Here is an 18,485-nt window from a genome sequence, read left to right as displayed (position 1 = left end):
TTCATATCGTAGTAATTTTTCATTTTTGTTGTCGTGTAACCTATAATTTATCTTATCTTACAATTGGGTTAGATTTGCCTTACACACTCAATGTCAGGACCCGCTCCCGGATTACCAGCTAGCGTACGAAGTCTGAGAGAATGTCCATTCAAAATGGATACAAATACAAATATTACGCAAAATTTACAAAAAATTCTTTTCATTTCCATATTTATTCACTAACAATATGAGCCATAATCAATATTACATCATTCTTTACATTGTCATCTAGGGCTTACTACCCATACATTTTCAAAATAAAAAGGGCATCAGGACTTTAAATACAAAATGAAACCCTCTAATCATGCTCTCAAACTACACACATGAATCTTTGAGACTGAGACATCTCTGTACACATCTATCCAAACTCGCCCTAAATAATTATCTTCCACTTACTTGGAATGACAAAAGAAACAAGAGTGAGCCACAAGGCTCAACAAGCATATAGCAAATGGGAGCATCAATAAAGCAGTATACGAAGGTAAGAATAACTTAGAGCTAAAGGAATATCACTACCCAACATCTAGACAACCATTGGGTTCATGCCTCTACACTTAACAGCAACCTCCTCAGAGGCAACCGTTTCTTTATATTTTAACAAAACCCATTTTAAATTTTCATAAGGTATACATACATGTTAACACATATTTTTGTAACACCCCGCATCGAGCGATATGAAGGTTAGGGATAACTTACCCTGATGGGCCTAACCATATGCATCATAACATGCATTTCCATGCCATGGACATCATATATGCCATGCGTTATTCCCATCATCATGCACATAAAACCATAACAGAGAAACCCACGTGGCTCCCAAGTCTGCCACTACTATGCATACATGTATATAATATGAAGGATACTCATCATTCAACTGAATGCCATGCCTTTAAAGAATCATTGCATAGCTAATGCCTCAATTTACAAAGGGATGCCTTTCACATGCATCACCACAGCTCAAACAGCCTATCATCCATGCAGATGTTTATATGCTACAATAACCAACACATCCATGCAGATGTGTATATACTCAATAGCCAACACATCCATGCAGATATATATATATATACACACACACAAATACCAAACTTCCAATAGCCACTCTTGGCTCGAGAAATGCCTACCGGGTTTATGGCTACCTCACCTACGTTAGGCTCTCATAGGGTATCCTTTTCCACACATGTAGACTTAGCTGCCATGCTAAAATAATAATAGTGGCGCAAATCATAACATCGATCATGCATATGCTAATTCAAGTACATGCCACATCACGAGTGACCACCATAGTACATGCAAGCCCCTTACACATAATGTATACCCATAGCTATATGCATAATACAAGCATGCCCTTAATTAAATTATGAGTGCCCAATGATAATTACCATGACATGCTTAACACACCCATCACATACAAAACATGACCCCCAATGGATACAACCCATGACCCATCATCATAATGCAAGATAAAATAGCACATAATGCTATGCAACGCATCCACAACAATGCTATGACAAGCGACGATCATATATCATCAATTTTTTCCCATTAAAGCTCTTGGCTCTTCCACACAATTCACATTGATTAGGTTTCACCACATCAATTAAGGGCAATTATTCATATAATGATGGTCATGCATCACACATGAGTTACCATGGACATGTCAACTAAGAACATTTCTTATTAACTTCCGAAATGATTATCATCATGCTTCCTCATGCAACTCAATTACATTTTTATCTCATGAACCCAACATATATACATATATATGTCTTCAATCACATCTTATCATTTTAGAGGATTAAGGGATATCAAATGAAGCATTTAAAAACAATTTACTTTAACAATCTTACATGATTTGGATTAAGAAAAGCTTAAACAACTCAAATAATAACCAAAATGTCACGATCCAAAAAATTTCTCCATTTTTAATTACAATTCACTAATAATCATTCAACACAACACAACAGTGGAAGCTAAATGAAAATGAAACACACCACTCAGAGGCATAATCATACATAACAGCACAATAACTGATCAAACCAAAGAAGCTACAATAGCCGAACCCCTGATCATAACTCGCACTTCACGGATCTTTTTAGTCAGGATTGCCCTGTACACACAGCTAGCTATAACTGACATGCCTAACGGGCTAACCACGACATTCGTTTCCACACCTGGAATGATGGTAAGGTCAAAATGAGCCACAAAATTCAGTAAGCATAATAAAAGAATGGAGGTAAGGTGTAATACCCCATGTTCGTATGAGGATGCCACGTAATTTTGATGAGTTTAGAATACCAAAAAATTGATTTTATAGCAATTTCAGGTACCAAATCAACTGCAGGGAATGCCTCGGAGTGAAATTGTCTAAAGAAAATTATATGCTCTCGACGAGCGTTCCGAGATAAGATTTATGGTATTGAAAGAAATCGGATCGGGAACAGTTTTCGGTACAACTAAAATACAGCCGTCATTTAGGCTGTAAAACTGAATCGTTGTAGGAGACTCCCGAAAAATCAACGGAACCCTAGGGGGGCCCCGATTTTGCGTGACAAACAACCCTTCAGTGGTTTCAGGAGCAAACAACAGCCCGATAAGGTCATTGGGGCGAATTGTCATTTTTAACTAAGAATTAGATTATTAATCTTGCGTTTTCAGTATTGTAATGCAAATAAATTCGATAATCAAGGGTATAGTTACAATTAGATAATTATTTAAGTGAAATGGAAATGAATTTTTAGAATTTTAATATATAATTTTTATTATATAATATAGGATTATATATATATATGTATATAAACATGCTGTGTGTGCTCTGCAAATGGCTTCGTGAAGCTTCTAAGCTTTAATGGCCAAGATTGTGGCCGCGAAATGGGGAGATTGTGGCAGCGAGATTTAGGGAAGAAGATATGGCAGCAAGATTTGAGGGATTTGTGCAATTAATGTGATGTTTATATATATATATATATATATACGCCCGTGGAGAGCCGCAATGGCTGCCTATAAATAGGCAACGACTTTGGTTGGAGGAGAAGTAACAAAGCAAAGTGAGGGAGAGTAGAGATTGAGGGAGAAAGCTTGGGTTAGGCTTGGCCGAGAGGAAGAAGATCGAGAGGGAAAGTTGGGCGGCCATGGCCGCAAGCAACCAGCTTGCAGCAACCGCCACGACGAGCAGGGGAGGCCGACAGAGCAGCAGCGCGGTGGCACCGGGAAGCCAGGGAGATGGTCGCGGACTCGTCGATCACGGTAAGAGGCGGCGGTGGCATGCGCTGGTGCGGTTGCGGCCGACCATGGCTGCCATGGAAATGGGCAGCGAGCAGGGAGGAGCTGCGACCAGCAGTCGTGACGGAGGGCGACGAGGCGCGATGCAGCTCGGCAATGGTCCGACGCGGCTGAGGAGGTCGGCGGCAGCCAGCAAGGGCGGCGGCAATGGCGGTGCGGCAGCTGGGCGAAGCTGTCCGAGGCAATGGAGGAGGCTGTGCACATGGCAGCAGCCGCGCGCAGGAAGAAGAAGAAATAGGGAAGAAGAAGAAGAAGAAGAAGAAGAAGAAGAGAAGGAAGAAGAAAAAGAGAAGAAGAAGAAGAAGAAAAGGAAGAAAGGAAGAAAGAAGAAGAAAAAAGAGAGGAAGAAGAAGCTGTTCGCGGAGGCAGGGGAGAAGAAGATGAACAGTAGAAGAGGAAAAGAAAAAGAAAAGAAAAAGAAAAAGAAAGAAAGGAAAAGAAAATAGGAAAAATTGGGGAAAATGCCGAAAAGTCCTAGAAAAATCTTGAAAAAATAGGAAATTAGGTTTCAGTAATATCCCGGAGATTTTGGCGAGGAAAATGGCTCGGACACGCTTTTCAGGAATATGGCACGCATATTGAGGAAACCAGAGATGTTAAGTTAAGGTGAGTAAAATTCTTTAGAAAATTTTAGAAATTCCAGAATATTATTTTATGAATTATCGTAGTGAAATATTTGAGAAAATATTTTAGAAATATTTAATCTGGATTTATTGAGGAAAAATAGGAAGAAATAGAGAGAAAATTATAGAAAATGCCAGAAATTATGGAAAAATAGGTTTTAATGTTTATTTAAATAATTATGGTGATTAGGATACTTTGAGGTTGAAGTTAAAGAGACGTGTGCAAATTTTGAGGTTAGCATGCAAATCGAGGCGATGCACTAGGCAAGGCACGGATATTGAGGTAGCCCGATAAGCTCTAGAAGGTAAGTGGTACTTCCTCGAAAATGTTTTCATCATATTGACATGCCCTGATATGTATCCATCACGTAGACTGCATACATGACTATGAAATGCATAAATACACGTTGATATCATCGATCACACGCATATGAGGCCGTAGGGAGTACGAACTGGCGCCGCTGCCTTACCAAGGGTGCACCCATACACCCCGGCTTCGAAAGAGGTGGCCGCTAAAATGGTAGGTAGCATGAGAGGTGCAGTTGACACCTACGATGAAAGACATTGCATACACTCATAACATAGCATTATGTACCCTTACTTAGATGGTTCATCATCTAACTTGGGTTCGCCCCTGGAACATTCAACGTTCCAGTCAGGACTTGCAGAGATGATTCCGAGATTGGTGATATGTGGTGACGCGAGACGTCGAAAAGTGAGTAAATGTACTATGTTATGTTAGTAGTCTAAGAATTATGTACATTGTATTTATTGTCAGACGCTTATGAATTAACTTTGTAATGAATGTCATGTCTAGTTATTATTATATGAGCAGGTTCGATTCAGCTTCCGCTTTGTATTTATTTCTAGTGTAGATATCTCGCACTAGATAAGGTCTTAGGGAATTTCGGGATAATGTAAAGATAAAAAAAAAAATAAACCAAATTTCCTAAGGCATAACACGCCCTGAAGAAGTGGGCTGTTACAGTTGGTATCAGAGCCTAAGGTTATTGGAAGCCTTAAGTGACTCAGATATAATTGATTTGACCCTATTTGGAGATTAGGGAATAGTAATTTGGAGACTTTAGAGGATCTAGTAGAACCTGTTAGTAGGAACCCGAAGTGGAGGTTTAGGGGAAAGAGACTAAAGGTTCATAAAACGAAATCCGTATTTGGAGATTTAGGAACGGACGATTGAAGTCTTAGAGGTTATTGATTTGAGGATCTAATCTTGCTAAGCAATAGAACGACTGGTTGAGATAATCTAGCTATTGATGTTAGGATCTGATGATATGATTCGGGTGTAAGTTTGACTCGATAACCATGATTATGGATTCGAGAGATTCAGAGACTGTTGATTTAAAGTAATTAGTTGAAATCGTTGCAAGATATGATAGGATAATTATGGTTATCAAGGATGATCGAATCATGGATGATTAATTTGATGTGACATGGCCTAGTTAAAGAGTTATGATCAAATGATAAGTATTTTCGAGGATCATTTAGTGTCCCGGTAATGAGATGTAGAGATCAGGGATCCAACGGATTAGGTCAAGTAAGAGGCCAAAGATGGTCAAATGATGGCGTATGAGTTGTGTCAATTAATCAGTGATAGTGGTGCAACCGATGTGACTCGCAGAAAGGGGATAAGGAACTCTAGCAAGCGTAACGACACTACTGGCTTGGTGTTCGTAGTGACAGATCTGGATCTAGGGACCCACGTGCAGATGGTTGAGGAATGGCTTGCGATAAGGTACGGGAAGCCCGTTGATCGAAGCATCATGTCAGACTACCTGGGAAATGATCAGATGATGAAAATCTAGGACCGCCTAGTAGGGTCTGTACCTTGTATGGAGTCTAAGTTCCAATGGTCTAGGATGCAAAGTGTGCCACTAGCTGTGACTGATCGAGACCGGAAGCCTAGGGAATTAACCCGAAATGAAGTGGATTGAATATGGACTAAGTGTTTAAAGAATTGTATCGGGGTTCGCGGTCATCTTGGGATTGGGTGACATGACGAACAGTGCGAAGTTTAAGGTGTAGAATACCTCAGTATCTAGTGAGATCATGAATGATTGTGCATCAATAGTCAGCGGGATCTAAAATACGAGAGTCAGTGAATTCTCAGTAAGTGAGATTTCGGGTAATTCAACATGGCCAGTTCAAGACCCTGACGATAAGTAGTAAAATAGCAATCTCGGTTCAACGCAGAGTTCGGGAATTGAAAAATAATAGAGTTGCTTGATAGGTCGTATCGACCCTAAGGGAATGATAGGAAAGTCTAGACTATGACCTGCAAAATCAGGTAAAGTTGTCAGCGGTCAACCCGACGAGAAGAACTCAGAAGCACCATGAGGAATGGTGGATTTAGGGCAATCATTGCAAAGTTCTTGGAAAATGATTAGAACCAGATATCGTGGTCCGATTTGAGGTTTTTGGGAGATAAATCGGTTTATAATTCTTGAGGAATTCATGATTGGGGATATAAGGATTCATGAGGAAACTTTAGAGTTTTCAGGTAGAAATCCTAAGGGATTGGAGTACCATGGGAGACATAGGTACTTACCCACTCCAGTTAGCGGGATGGTTACGAATAGATGTCTTTGAGAGTTTTGGCATGCTTGAGAGAGACAGTAATGGCAAATGTGCCAGGGTGTCAGATTACCGTATGAAATGTCGCGTTCTTAATAGATCAAAATTTATTGGAGATCTAGAATTTTTTATTATTGAAGAATAAAGGTCTTGTTAGGATAGACGATTAGTCTAAGATAGCCCTGGTGGGCAAATTGAGGATGTGTAGTTGGGCGATGATTAAAATGATGTCAATGAGTAAAAAAAAAAAAATCCAGCGAAGATTGAAGTACCGTGGATAATATAAGTACCCACCTACTCTAGCTGACAGTATAGTTATGGATTGTTGTCTCGAAGATTGTGCAAAACTGAGATGTGGTTGAGAGAATCAAGTGATGGCAGATGTACCAGGATAATGGGTCACAGTAGGAAAAGTTGCAAACCTAGATCGATTAGAAACCCGAGATTTTCAATTTTGGAAAATAAAACCCTCGTGTGACTAAACGGTTAGTTTAAGTAGCCTGGTAGGCAAATTGGGAGATGTATAACTAGATAATCATGAAAGTGATGTTAGCAAGTTATGATTACAAGGAGCCTATTAATTTATTGTACAAGCACTTGCTGTTAGTGAAAAGCCATAAGAAAAAAAATGAAAAATACCATGAGATATTCTCGGAAGATTTAATAGGATTATTTCTTAATGATGAAATTGCCAATAAATAGCTTGAGATTATTAGACGCTTAGCTATAAGTGGCTTGATTGAGGACGTAAATTATCAAAGAGGTGATAGTTAAGAATCGATATCATTACCTCAAATTTAATGAATTATAAACAACTGCAAGAGGCTAGGATAATTACGATTGATGTGCGGTTGAGGAATGAGACATTTCGAAAAATCGGCAATAGAGTCATGATTAGATGATTTGACCAAGTACCATCTGCATTAAAGACGCTTTAGTGATTGTGTTTATCGAGGATATATTAGTGTACTCCTCAGATAGGGAAGACGCATGAGAAACATTGAGGATAATGTTAGGGAACGTCGCGATAGGTGAGACTTGCTTGCTAGGTCATGAGCCAATCGAGAAAGAAACGATGAGAGCACGAGGCTCTGTGAAGTTAAGGTCGAGGATTGAAAGTTCCAAAAAGTCAGATAACCCAGTAGGTTTCAAGAGATGAGCCAAATGTTTTGAGTAGAGGTTGGTTCAAGCAAAGGTCAATAACTTAAGTATGTAGCTTCGAAAAAGGATCAAGCATGATTAAAGTTAGTTGACATAAAAAGAGTAATTTGAGGATAAAATGATTGATTTGATGATATAAAATGTTATTTGAGGATCACTTCGAAAAGTTCGAGGAGTTATTTAAGTTATGGGTATATGGATAAATAGGTATAAGTTTGGCGACCAAGTAACAAAGGAACAAGCATGCAAGGATATTAGTATTGCTAGACTTAAAAGACAACGTTAAATTTTGATCAAAGTTTTGGAGATAGATAGAATCTATTAACAAAGATTTCTTGAAGTTACATTACATGATTAGAAGATGATTGTAGTCAATTGTCAGAAACTTGAGGTTATATCAGGTGATGAATTCCTACGAGAATGAGAAAATAACAGTTATAAGAAATTTCGTATAAGGATCAAGCAATGATTAGGTTTGATATGACCTAAACTAAGGCATAACTAGTTTCAAGAATAGGTGATAATGTATAACTGTGATGTTTTTGGATCCAAGGGTTCGTGAAAACGTTTGATAACATAAGAAAAAAAAAAATTTCTTTAAGGATCAATGGATAAAAATTAAGATGTATCGAGATCAGGGACTTTGTACTAAGGTTGGGAGACTATCAAAGCATAATTGATTAGTATAAGAGAATTAATGTCGTGAAAAATCGGTAATTAGGAAAGTGTCGTGATATCGAATGGATGACTTAGTGAAAAGTAGATTGAAAATTGATGATATGAGAGTTGTAGGTTCATTATGATGATATGAGTACCGACTTAGATAGGAGCTCGAGCGGAGATTCTTGGCCCAAGGACCGAGTTATGCGATTATGATTTTTGGAAAGTGAAATTCGAAAGGTATGCGTGGTTGCCAAGTGTACTGGTTGATGAGCATGGTTAGCACAAGGGTTTAGATTTTGATATGTGCATTGGCATTCACGAGTTTCGAGTAAGATTTTCTCTAGTTATTTGATCAGTCAAGTGTTGATTTCGATGATGAAATTTTGAGATTTAGAATATGTGGCAAATTTCGAGGACGAAATTTTTGTAAGAAGGGGAGAATGTAATACCCCATGTTCGTATGAGGATGCCACGTAATTTTGATGAGTTTAGAATACCGAAAAATTGATTTTATAGCAATTTCAGGTACCAAATCAACTGCAGGGAATGCCTCGGAGTGAAATTGTCTAAAGAAAATTATATGGTCTCGACGAGCGTTCCGAGATAAGATTTATGGTATTGAAAGAAATCGGATCGGGAACAGTTTTCGGTACAACTAAAATACAGCCGTTATTTAGGCTGTAAAACCGAATCGTTGTAGGAGACTCCCGAAAAATCAATGGAACCCTAGGGGGCCCCGGTTTTGCGTAACAAACAACCCTTCAGTGGTTTCAGGAGCAAACAACAGCCCGATAAGGTCACTGGGGCGAATTGTCATTTTTAACTAAGAATTGGATTATTAATCTTGCGTTTTCAGTATTGTAATGAAAATAAATTCGATAATCAAGGGTATAATTACAATTAGATAATTATTTAAGTGAAATGGAAATGAATTTTTAGAATTTTAATATATAATTTTTATTATATAATATAGGATTATATATATATATGTATATAAACATGTTGTGTGTGCTCTGCAAATGGCTTCGCAAAGCTTCTAAGCTTTAATGGCCAAGATTATGGCCGCGAAATGGGGAGATTGTGGCAGCGAGATTTAGGGAAAAAGATATGGCAGCAAGATTTGAGGGATTTGTGCAATTAATGTGATGTGAATATATATATATATATACGCCTGTGGAGAGCCGCAATGGCTGCCTATAAATAGGCAACGACTTTGGTTGGAGGAGAAGCAACAAAGCAAAGTGAGGGAGAGTAGAGATTGAGGGAGAAAGCTTGGGCTAGGCTTGGCCGAGAGGAAGAAAATCGAGAGGGAAAGCTGGGCGGCCATGGCCGCAAGCAACCAGCTTGCAGCAACCGCCACGACGAGTAGGGGAGGCCGACAGAGCAGCAGCGCGGTGGCGCCGGGAAGCTAGGGAGATGGTCGCGGACTCATCGATCGCAGCAAGAGGCGGCGGCGGCGTGCGCTGGTGCGGTTGCGGCCAACCATGGCTGCCATGGAAATGGGCAGCGAGCAGGGAGGAGCTGCCACCAGCAGCCGCGACGGAGGGCGACGAGGCGCGGTGCAGCTCGGCAATGGTCCGACGCGGCTGAGGAGGTCGGCGGCAGCCAGCAAGGGCGGCGGCAATGGCGGTGCGGCAGCTGGGAGAAGCTATCCGAGGCAGTAGAGGAGGCTGTGCGCATGACAGCAGCCGCGCGTAGGAAAGAGAAGAAATAGGGAAGAAGAAGAAGAAGAAAAAGAGAAGGGAGAAGAAAAAGAGAAGAAGAAGAAGAAGAAGAAGAAGAAGAAGAAAAGGAAGAAAGGAAGAAAGAAGAAGAAAAAAGAGAGGAAGAAGAAGCTGTTCGCGGAGGCAGGGGAGAAGAAGATGAATAGTAGATGAGGAAAAGAAAAAGAAAGAAAGGAAAAGAAAATAGGAAAAATTGGGAAAAATGCCGAAAAGTCCTAGAAAAATCCTGAAAAAATAGGAAATTAGGTTTCAGTAATATCCCGGAGATTTTGGAGAGGAAAATGGCTCGGACACGCTTTTCGGGAATATAACACGCATATCGAGGAAACTAGAGATGCTAAGTTAAAGTGAGTAAAATTCCTTAGAAAATTTTAGAAATTCCAGAATATTATTTTATAAATTATCGTAGTGAAATATTTGAGAAAATATTTTAGAAATATTTAATCTGGATTTATTGAGGAAAAATAAGAAGAAATAGAGAGAAAATTATAGAAAATGCCAGAAATTATGAAAAAATAGGTTTTAATGTTTATTTAAATAATTATGGTGGTTAGGATACTTTAAGGTTGAAGTTGAAGAGACGTGTGCAAATTTTGAGGTTGGCACGCAAATCGAGGTGATGCACGAGGCAAGACACGGATATCGAGGTAGCCCAATAAGCTCTAGAAGGTAAGTGGTACTTCCTCGAAAATGCTTTCATCATATTGACATGCCCTGATATGTATCCATCACGTAGACTGCATACATGACTATGAAATGCATAAATACACGTTGATATCATCGATCACACGCATATGAGGCCGTAGGGAGTACGAACTGGCACCGCTGCCTTACCAAGGGTGCACCCATACACCCCGGCTTCGAAAGAGGTGGCCGCTAAAATGGTAGGTAGCATGAGAGGTGCAGTTGACACCTACGATGAAAGACATTGCATATACTCATAACATAGCATTATGTACCCTTACTTAGATGGTTCATCATCTAACTTGGGTTCGCCCCTGGAACATTCAACGTTCCAGTCGGGACTTGCAGAGATGATTCCGAGATTGGTGATATGTGGTGACGCGAGACGTCGAAAAGCAAGTAAATGTACCATGTTATGTTAGTAGTCTAAGAATTATGTACATTGTATTTATTGTCAGACGCTTATGAATTAACTTTGTAATGAATGTCATGTCTAGTTATTATTATATGAGCAGGTTCGATTCAGCTTCCGCTTTGTATTTATTTCTAGTGTAGATATCTCGCACTAGATAAGGTCTTAGGGAATTTCGGGATAATGTAAAGATAAAAAAAAAAAAAAAACCAAATTTCCTAAGGCATAACACGCCTTGAAGAAGTGGGCTGTTACATAAGGCTAGGCACAGATCTCCCACACCGGAACACATCCCACTAAATGCAGGTAAGACAGACCAAAACCTGAAATAGCAATACCCGACATGTACCTCGCTAGACAAAAATAAACCAAAAATAAACCACAATCAAAATACACCTCACAACATAACAATGACAATGTTGGGAATACATCCCTTACCCAGAATACACCCGCACAAAGTGCAATGCAACATATGAAAATGCCATGCTATACCGTACAACAGAGAATTCAGTACTCAACATAAACATAACAATGCACATAACAGTCCTTGGGGCCCACATAAGAAATGCACATCCTAGCACCAAAGTCCTAGCATACAAACCTGCCACAGCCATGAACTGGCTGGCATAAAGCCCATGAGCCTGAGGCTCCCACAACACAATCCACACGAGCCCAAAGCTCTTATCACAGTCACATACCGGAGTCCCCATATCATAGCTATCTGGAGCTCAGCTCACACTCATAGCTATTAAGGGTCAACTCCATACCATAACCGCTATCATATACCAAATCAAACGGTAACCATGCAATGCAACAGATAATGAATGCAATGGCTCTTGCAGCATTGACATGATAACAAGGCCCTCATAAACCAAACATCAGGCTATGCTACGCCCACATAAGCACTCACACAGGAAAAATGCTCTAAATGCACATGCTCACCTATCATACCCAAATCGGCACTCAACAGGCTAATTGGGTTATGCCAATGAGCACACTTCCCCGTACATACTAAGAATAGCCCCCAATGAATGTAAGCCCAATCCTATGTACTGTAATGTCATGCAATATGCCACATAATGGCAGAACTAGTCGACAGTGACTAAGTACTGGTCGACAATCTGTTACTAGGAACAACTAGTCGACAACCGTCCTAGCTCGATGACAGTTCACTCCAGTGTCACTAAATAGTCAACACGTTACCTCACTAGACGACAGCTCACGCCGCCTGTTAATACCACTCACGCCCACATGGAACCACAACCGCATCATGATACACACGACACCAATAGTGGTGTCCGACGATTCCAGCTTGCCCGACCTGTCTATAGTCTATCGTAACAGCTGATAACTGGCGCCCATACATCCAGCCATCAACTGTCGCGACTCAACGACCGACGGTAAGTAGCTGTATATCCCACACCCCATGACTCACACAAACAAATCCCGAGACTCACAGTTACAACAACTCACCCCGGATGGTGCCCACAACCACAACTAACTCACTAAGAACCTAACCCTAACCAGATTTGGCATCATTCCCAAGAAAGTAGGGGCGATACAATACCTCGTAAACACTTACAAAATTAAACCCTAGAAGTCTCCCATTTAATTTAATTACATTTAATTCGCACAATAATTGTCTATAATGAACACAATTAATTTCTAGAACCAAATCGAGTTGAGGAAGGATATAGAATTTATAAATCAAATGAGAATCACGAAGGGAGTAAAAAGCTTGCCTCTATTTAGCTAATTTCGGTGTTTATACACCCACACGCCGTTATATTACTACACACTACAAAATAGTTTAATTCAACCAAAATTAATAAAATTACAAATTTCAACCATACAAATTTATTTACATAATTTACTTAACTTACCAGTATATTTAAACTTTAATTAAACTGCATTTCTCATTTTTCCTTGAATTTCTCCCGCTATTTCCATGGTTGTACGCCCCTTCTTCCTCCCTTTAATTTCCCATCAACTGTTCACTGATTGTTGGCTCGAAGAAGGCCAAATTTGGCCTTTAAATTAACAAAAAAATGAAGGCAAAGAGAAGGCCATGTGGCGGCTGTTGGAACCCACGCTGGGGAGGCCACCGCCTCATTGAAACGACATCGTTTCAACATCCATAGGCTAGAAAAATTCCAGCCTTTCTCCCCCTCCCGCATGCGCTCGCCCCCACTCGAACCTAAGTTGCCTAGCTGGTCTTCGCGCACGCGACCAGCTGGGTTGGCAACCACCTTCAACATATAACCACATTGCATTAATTTTAAAGCAATTCCTTGCCACTTCCGGGATTTAAATTTAACCCCTATAACTTCCCATATTTCACACACACACCCCACATAATAATATCTCTCAAACCCCAAATTTTTAATAATTACTTTTATACCCCAAGTTTTCCAACGATTAATTATCCATCACTCTAACACCTAATAAATTATTAATTCCCTTAAACTCACAAATATTCAATAATCACCATATATACAATAATAATTTAATAACCTCTTTTAATACAAAATAATTATTATTTCCCTTAAACACACAAATACTCAATGATCAACCTAAGTACAATAATTATTATTTCCACTAAATATTCAATAATCATCGTAACACAAACTAAATTAATATTTGCTTTAAACCTACAAATATTTAATAATCACCTTAATTAAAATAATTAATAATCATTAACCATCCTCGATCTAAACTAATAATTTTTAGTTGTTCCCAATTAAGTTAATAGTAATTAATTATTCCTGAATTACTGGGATGTTGTACAAAATATATGATATTATATATCAAATCGAAGCCCTCGAAGTCTAGTTTATGAATCTTCAAACGGATCATAATTCCGAGTTTTACATCAAAAGTTATGACCAAAATAGCGAAGCACGTGCAGTGCAATCAAGTCATGGTTGAGTTGACTTGGAAAAGATCCGAGTCGACTTGGCCCGAGTCGATTCGGCTCAAGTTGATTTGACCTCTTGGACGAGTCGACTTGCCGAGAATGAAGAAAAATGGCCAGAAATTCACCGAATACACACAAAATTGACACCAAACACCCAAAAACTCTCATTCTAGCTTACTAACTCACAAATGTCATTCCATGAATGAAATATGGGATGAAATATACCCCATGGAGACTCTCAAAGAGACCCAAAACCATCTTAAATGAAAAACCGTCAAGCTAAGAAATTAATACGACATTTACGACCAAAGGAGAAAAACCATTTTACCGAGAATGATTTCAACACAATGGAAAAGACAACATCTTGCATCAAATAGGAACAAAGAGAGAGAAAAAGAAACTTGCACAAAATAAAATTTAAGCGCAAGTAGAACTTGCCTTTGATGATTAAAACCGAAGAGATGAAGAAGAAGAAACTTCCTCCAACTGCATCCTTCAAGCCTCCAGTAACAAGAAGAAGAAGAAGAAGAAGAAGAAGAAGAAGGAGAAGGAGGAAAAAGAGAGAGAGAGAGATTGGAAGTGAAGAATGACAAGAAAGCATGGAGAGAAAGATGGGGAACCCCCAAAAATTACCAAAATGCCCTCATACACACACAACACAAAATATCTTATGCCTAATTTTGGTCATTTTGCATTTTTCTTATTTTTTTTTCAATTTCTTTATCAAACCAATTATGCTAATCTCCATTTTACCCTCACCTTTATTCACAAAGCAAGCCTATTTTTGACAATTGACACAATTTTTATTTTATTTTTATTTTCATTTAATTTAAAACAAAATTTGCAATTGGGGTCAAGCCCAAATCAATAATTCAACACATATTTAACCTAATGGGCCAACTTTATAACTTCATTTAATATAACAAAATTTTACATGGGCCTAACTAATTTTCAAAACCCAATCTATATCATTTTCATTTATTTCATTACTCATTAATACATACCACTTCAAACACATGGGCTCAAAACTTATTTCAATGGTCAAATTCTAAGTGACCCATTTTCATTCTAGGTCCCAATTAATATCAATTCTATTTAATTAAAACACAACCCACTAATACATGGCTTAGGTCTCAAATGGGCAACCCAATCTATTAATTTAACACATAATTTATTTATATATATTTGTCATATAAAATATTTCCTATATTTAACTTAATAAAATAATTTTTTTAATATTTATAAATAAAATATTAATAACTCCTAAACCCAAAAATGAATGGCTACACCCAACCCGCCTCCTCTGCTTGAAACAGAAACTTTGCTGTTGTTGCCGCCGCTTCTTCTTCTTGTCGTCTAGAGGACAGAGAGAAAGAAACATGGCTGAAAGCAACAAAGATCTTCTGGAATTGGAAGGAAAGAATTTGTCGTCTTCAACTATAGGTCTCCCTCCTCCTCATCCTCTTTATCTCTTGCTCTGTTTATGTACATATAGGTTTGTTTGTCTCTCTAATTGTGTATTAACTGGGCTTATCTATGGATGTATATCATTTCTTGTAGAATCGAAGCTTATTGTCTGCAAAAGCAATGACTTGAGTCAGAATCAGAACCAAAAACCTAAACCCAATGGAAAAGGGATGCCCTTCTCTTCTTCTGTTCCTAAAAGCCAAGGTAGGTGTGCGTGGCTAACTTGGCCGATTCCGCTCTTGGTCTGCTTTTATCCTCTTCCTCTTTAATCTCTGCATATGCGCTGATGCAATAGTGATTGATCTCTCTCTCTCTCTCTTTAGGATTATCGTGAAGTTTTAGTTGATGACTTTTAGTTCGCTTGAGCAGGAAAAAATATATATGTGTATGTATGTATATTTGATTTGACGAACGGTACATGCTATGTTTCGGAAGAATAGTTCTTAATACTGAAGAAACAGATTGTCAGAAAGTTTAAATTTTGACTAGGGCAAAACCTCATCCTCTAGGAAAAGGAAAAGTGTACTCTTACATTATGCTTGGAACGAGGATTTTTGGATGGAAAAAATTGACATTATTCTTGCTAATTTTTAGTTTTAGATTCTCCATCTTCAAATGTTATTCTAGGTTCTCTAAAGCTTAGTCAACTGACCTTTTCTATGTTGCTCGAGGGAAAAAAAATCCCTTTACCATGTAATTTGAGGTTTTCTTTTACAATTAAAGTATGCATTTTTTTCCCTCACTTACATTTTGATAATACTAATTGGTCTTGACGTTTGCTCATTGGTGAATTCGCTCAATTTATTTTTGGAGAAAAATCAGTATTCTAAATAATGTCTTCTTTTACCAAACTTAAAAAAGAACTATTATTTAGATATTTCTAAATCCTTTCAATTTATTAATCTTGGTCAGGTTTCTTCATCAAAAGGTCTTGGTTTAAATATTTCTACAAGCCTTTTTGTCTAAAATTTCTTATAGATGTTTCTGATTTTTTTTTCCTCAATCCATGGATTACTTACCACTCAACTGGTATCATAATCCCTTGGTTCTCCGTAGTTTCTCTATGTATTTTCTCTTAGTTGGGTGGCATATCTCTTGAGAGTATGCAATGGCATAAATGAATTATTTTCATTGATTTAGCTCTAACTAATTGAATTTGAGTGCAAATTCAATTACTTCTATACCATGTTAGGATGGCGCGATGGTATTGAAGGATCTTAGACTGAAAAGTCTTGTGGGTTTTATATGTAAAGATTGGTGAAGGACTTGGAGGCTATTAAATGCCTTTATGAGGAATGCTAATTTTTAATGTCTTTTTACTGGTATATGAAGTGGTTTACTCTAGAATCCACAATATACTTCTTGGATTGCCCTGTGAATAACTGAAAAGGCATATACTTTGATGTAACACACTATCAACTATTCTGTTTGCTCAAAATGTAATGCACTGTTAACAATTCATTGCTTATTCTGATGCCACCTGCATCATCATGTCCTAAAGTTCATGTTATTCTGTAGTTTCTACGGCAATGTAATGAGATTGAGCAGACAGAAACAGTGACATCTCGCAACTGGTGCCTAACATATTGTGTTTCTGACAGTTATTGGAAAAGTGAAAGATTTCTTAGGAGTTATATCTGAAGCAAATGAAAGGTTACAGGATGATGTAGTGGTATGCGTGTCAATACCCCTACAATTTGCATTTTATGTGTCAAAAATATATCAATTCTCTGTTTCATTCTAGTATGAATGCACTCTTAATGGAATGCAGAATAATGCCAAAGATTATGATATTGAAGTGCTTACTGGGAATGAATCTGAATACATTGAAATGGTACGCGTTGCCTTTTTTTCCCCCCTCTGTGGACCACATGGCACTGACAAGATTTCATTATTGATGTTGAATCTTATTCAACTCAGGATTTGATGCTGGGTGTTGCTGATTTGCATACACCTGAGGCCATTGCCGCTGCTGAGTCTGCAATAGCTGGCTATCAAGCCATGACTTCTTTGGCAACTTCTAGTAGTAGTGAAACAGAATCAGAAGCTAGCAGCAACAATAGCAGTGACAGTGACGATGATGATGTCACATGTTCTCCCTCAAATTCTAAAAGAGACATGTCCCCTGTTGATGATTCTTCAAGCATACCATCTAGAAACCAAAAGCTGAGAAAAAGGCCAAAGATTGTTGAGCTCTTGTAGAACTGTTTCCGCTCAAGAGAATGCCGTACACAAAGGTTGGATTCATGACTATAGAGTAGATTGCGACTGTATACATATGAGTGTGTGTGTGTGTGGATGTCTCATATGAACAGGCATTTTAGTTGTTGGGGATGAAGTATTGTAGTTGGTGACATAGCTGAAGACATTTGCAACGCATCCTTGCTCGTTTTCTATCAGCCTAAAGTTTGAAAACACACCTTCAATGTTGTGTTCAGTTGTCTGCATTTTCAATTATGGCTCTTTTGATACTATATTTGCATTTCATTTCATACCAGACTGGTTGTTTGGTTTAACTTTTGGTCTTTCTCGTTGCATGTTCCTGCGAGTATCTTTCCATATATGTCATTCTTTGTGGGAAACTTTTGGCTGCAAACTTCATTGCCGGACTGAATGTCAGGAACAAGTTACATTTCTTAGATAAGCACCCAAAATTTTATGGATCTGCCTAACTGCTTTTCTTTCTAGCTTTCGCTAAAATGTTTGGTTGAGCCCAATGGAGGGCGAGGGAATGAGAATGAGAATGAAATTCTCATAAAAGACTATTTTGTTGTTACAGAAGAATGGAATGACCCATTTCTTCAAAATGATGAAGAGACTTTCTATGGAATGAGAGATATTAATATATTTTGATCCTTATTTTTTTTTCCTAATTAGAAAATGTCGCATATATAATCTTGTTGAGTCATAGTTACTTTTGT

At 38.4% G+C, this 18,485-nt stretch overlaps 1 protein-coding gene across 1 annotated transcript; it reads left to right on the top strand.

Moving 5' to 3' along the window:
- Positions 1–15,390: 15,390 nt before the first annotated feature.
- On the top strand, positions 15,391–18,172 carry LOC127806550 (uncharacterized). Its single transcript, XM_052343912.1, has 5 exons — positions 15,391–15,540; positions 15,658–15,768; positions 17,166–17,236; positions 17,336–17,398; positions 17,485–18,172. The coding sequence occupies exons 1-5, from the start codon at positions 15,477–15,479 to the stop codon at positions 17,764–17,766; spliced, it is 591 nt and encodes a 196-aa protein (XP_052199872.1). The 5' UTR covers positions 15,391–15,476; the 3' UTR covers positions 17,767–18,172.
- Positions 18,173–18,485: the final 313 nt, after the last annotated feature.

This window comes from Diospyros lotus, chromosome 7 (assembly GCF_014633365.1).
Source record: "Diospyros lotus cultivar Yz01 chromosome 7, ASM1463336v1, whole genome shotgun sequence".
In the NCBI taxonomy this organism is placed as follows: Eukaryota; Viridiplantae; Streptophyta; class Magnoliopsida; order Ericales; family Ebenaceae; genus Diospyros; species Diospyros lotus.
The sequence above is the reverse complement of the archived record's forward strand: the minus strand, read 5'-3'. Positions and strand labels throughout refer to the sequence as shown.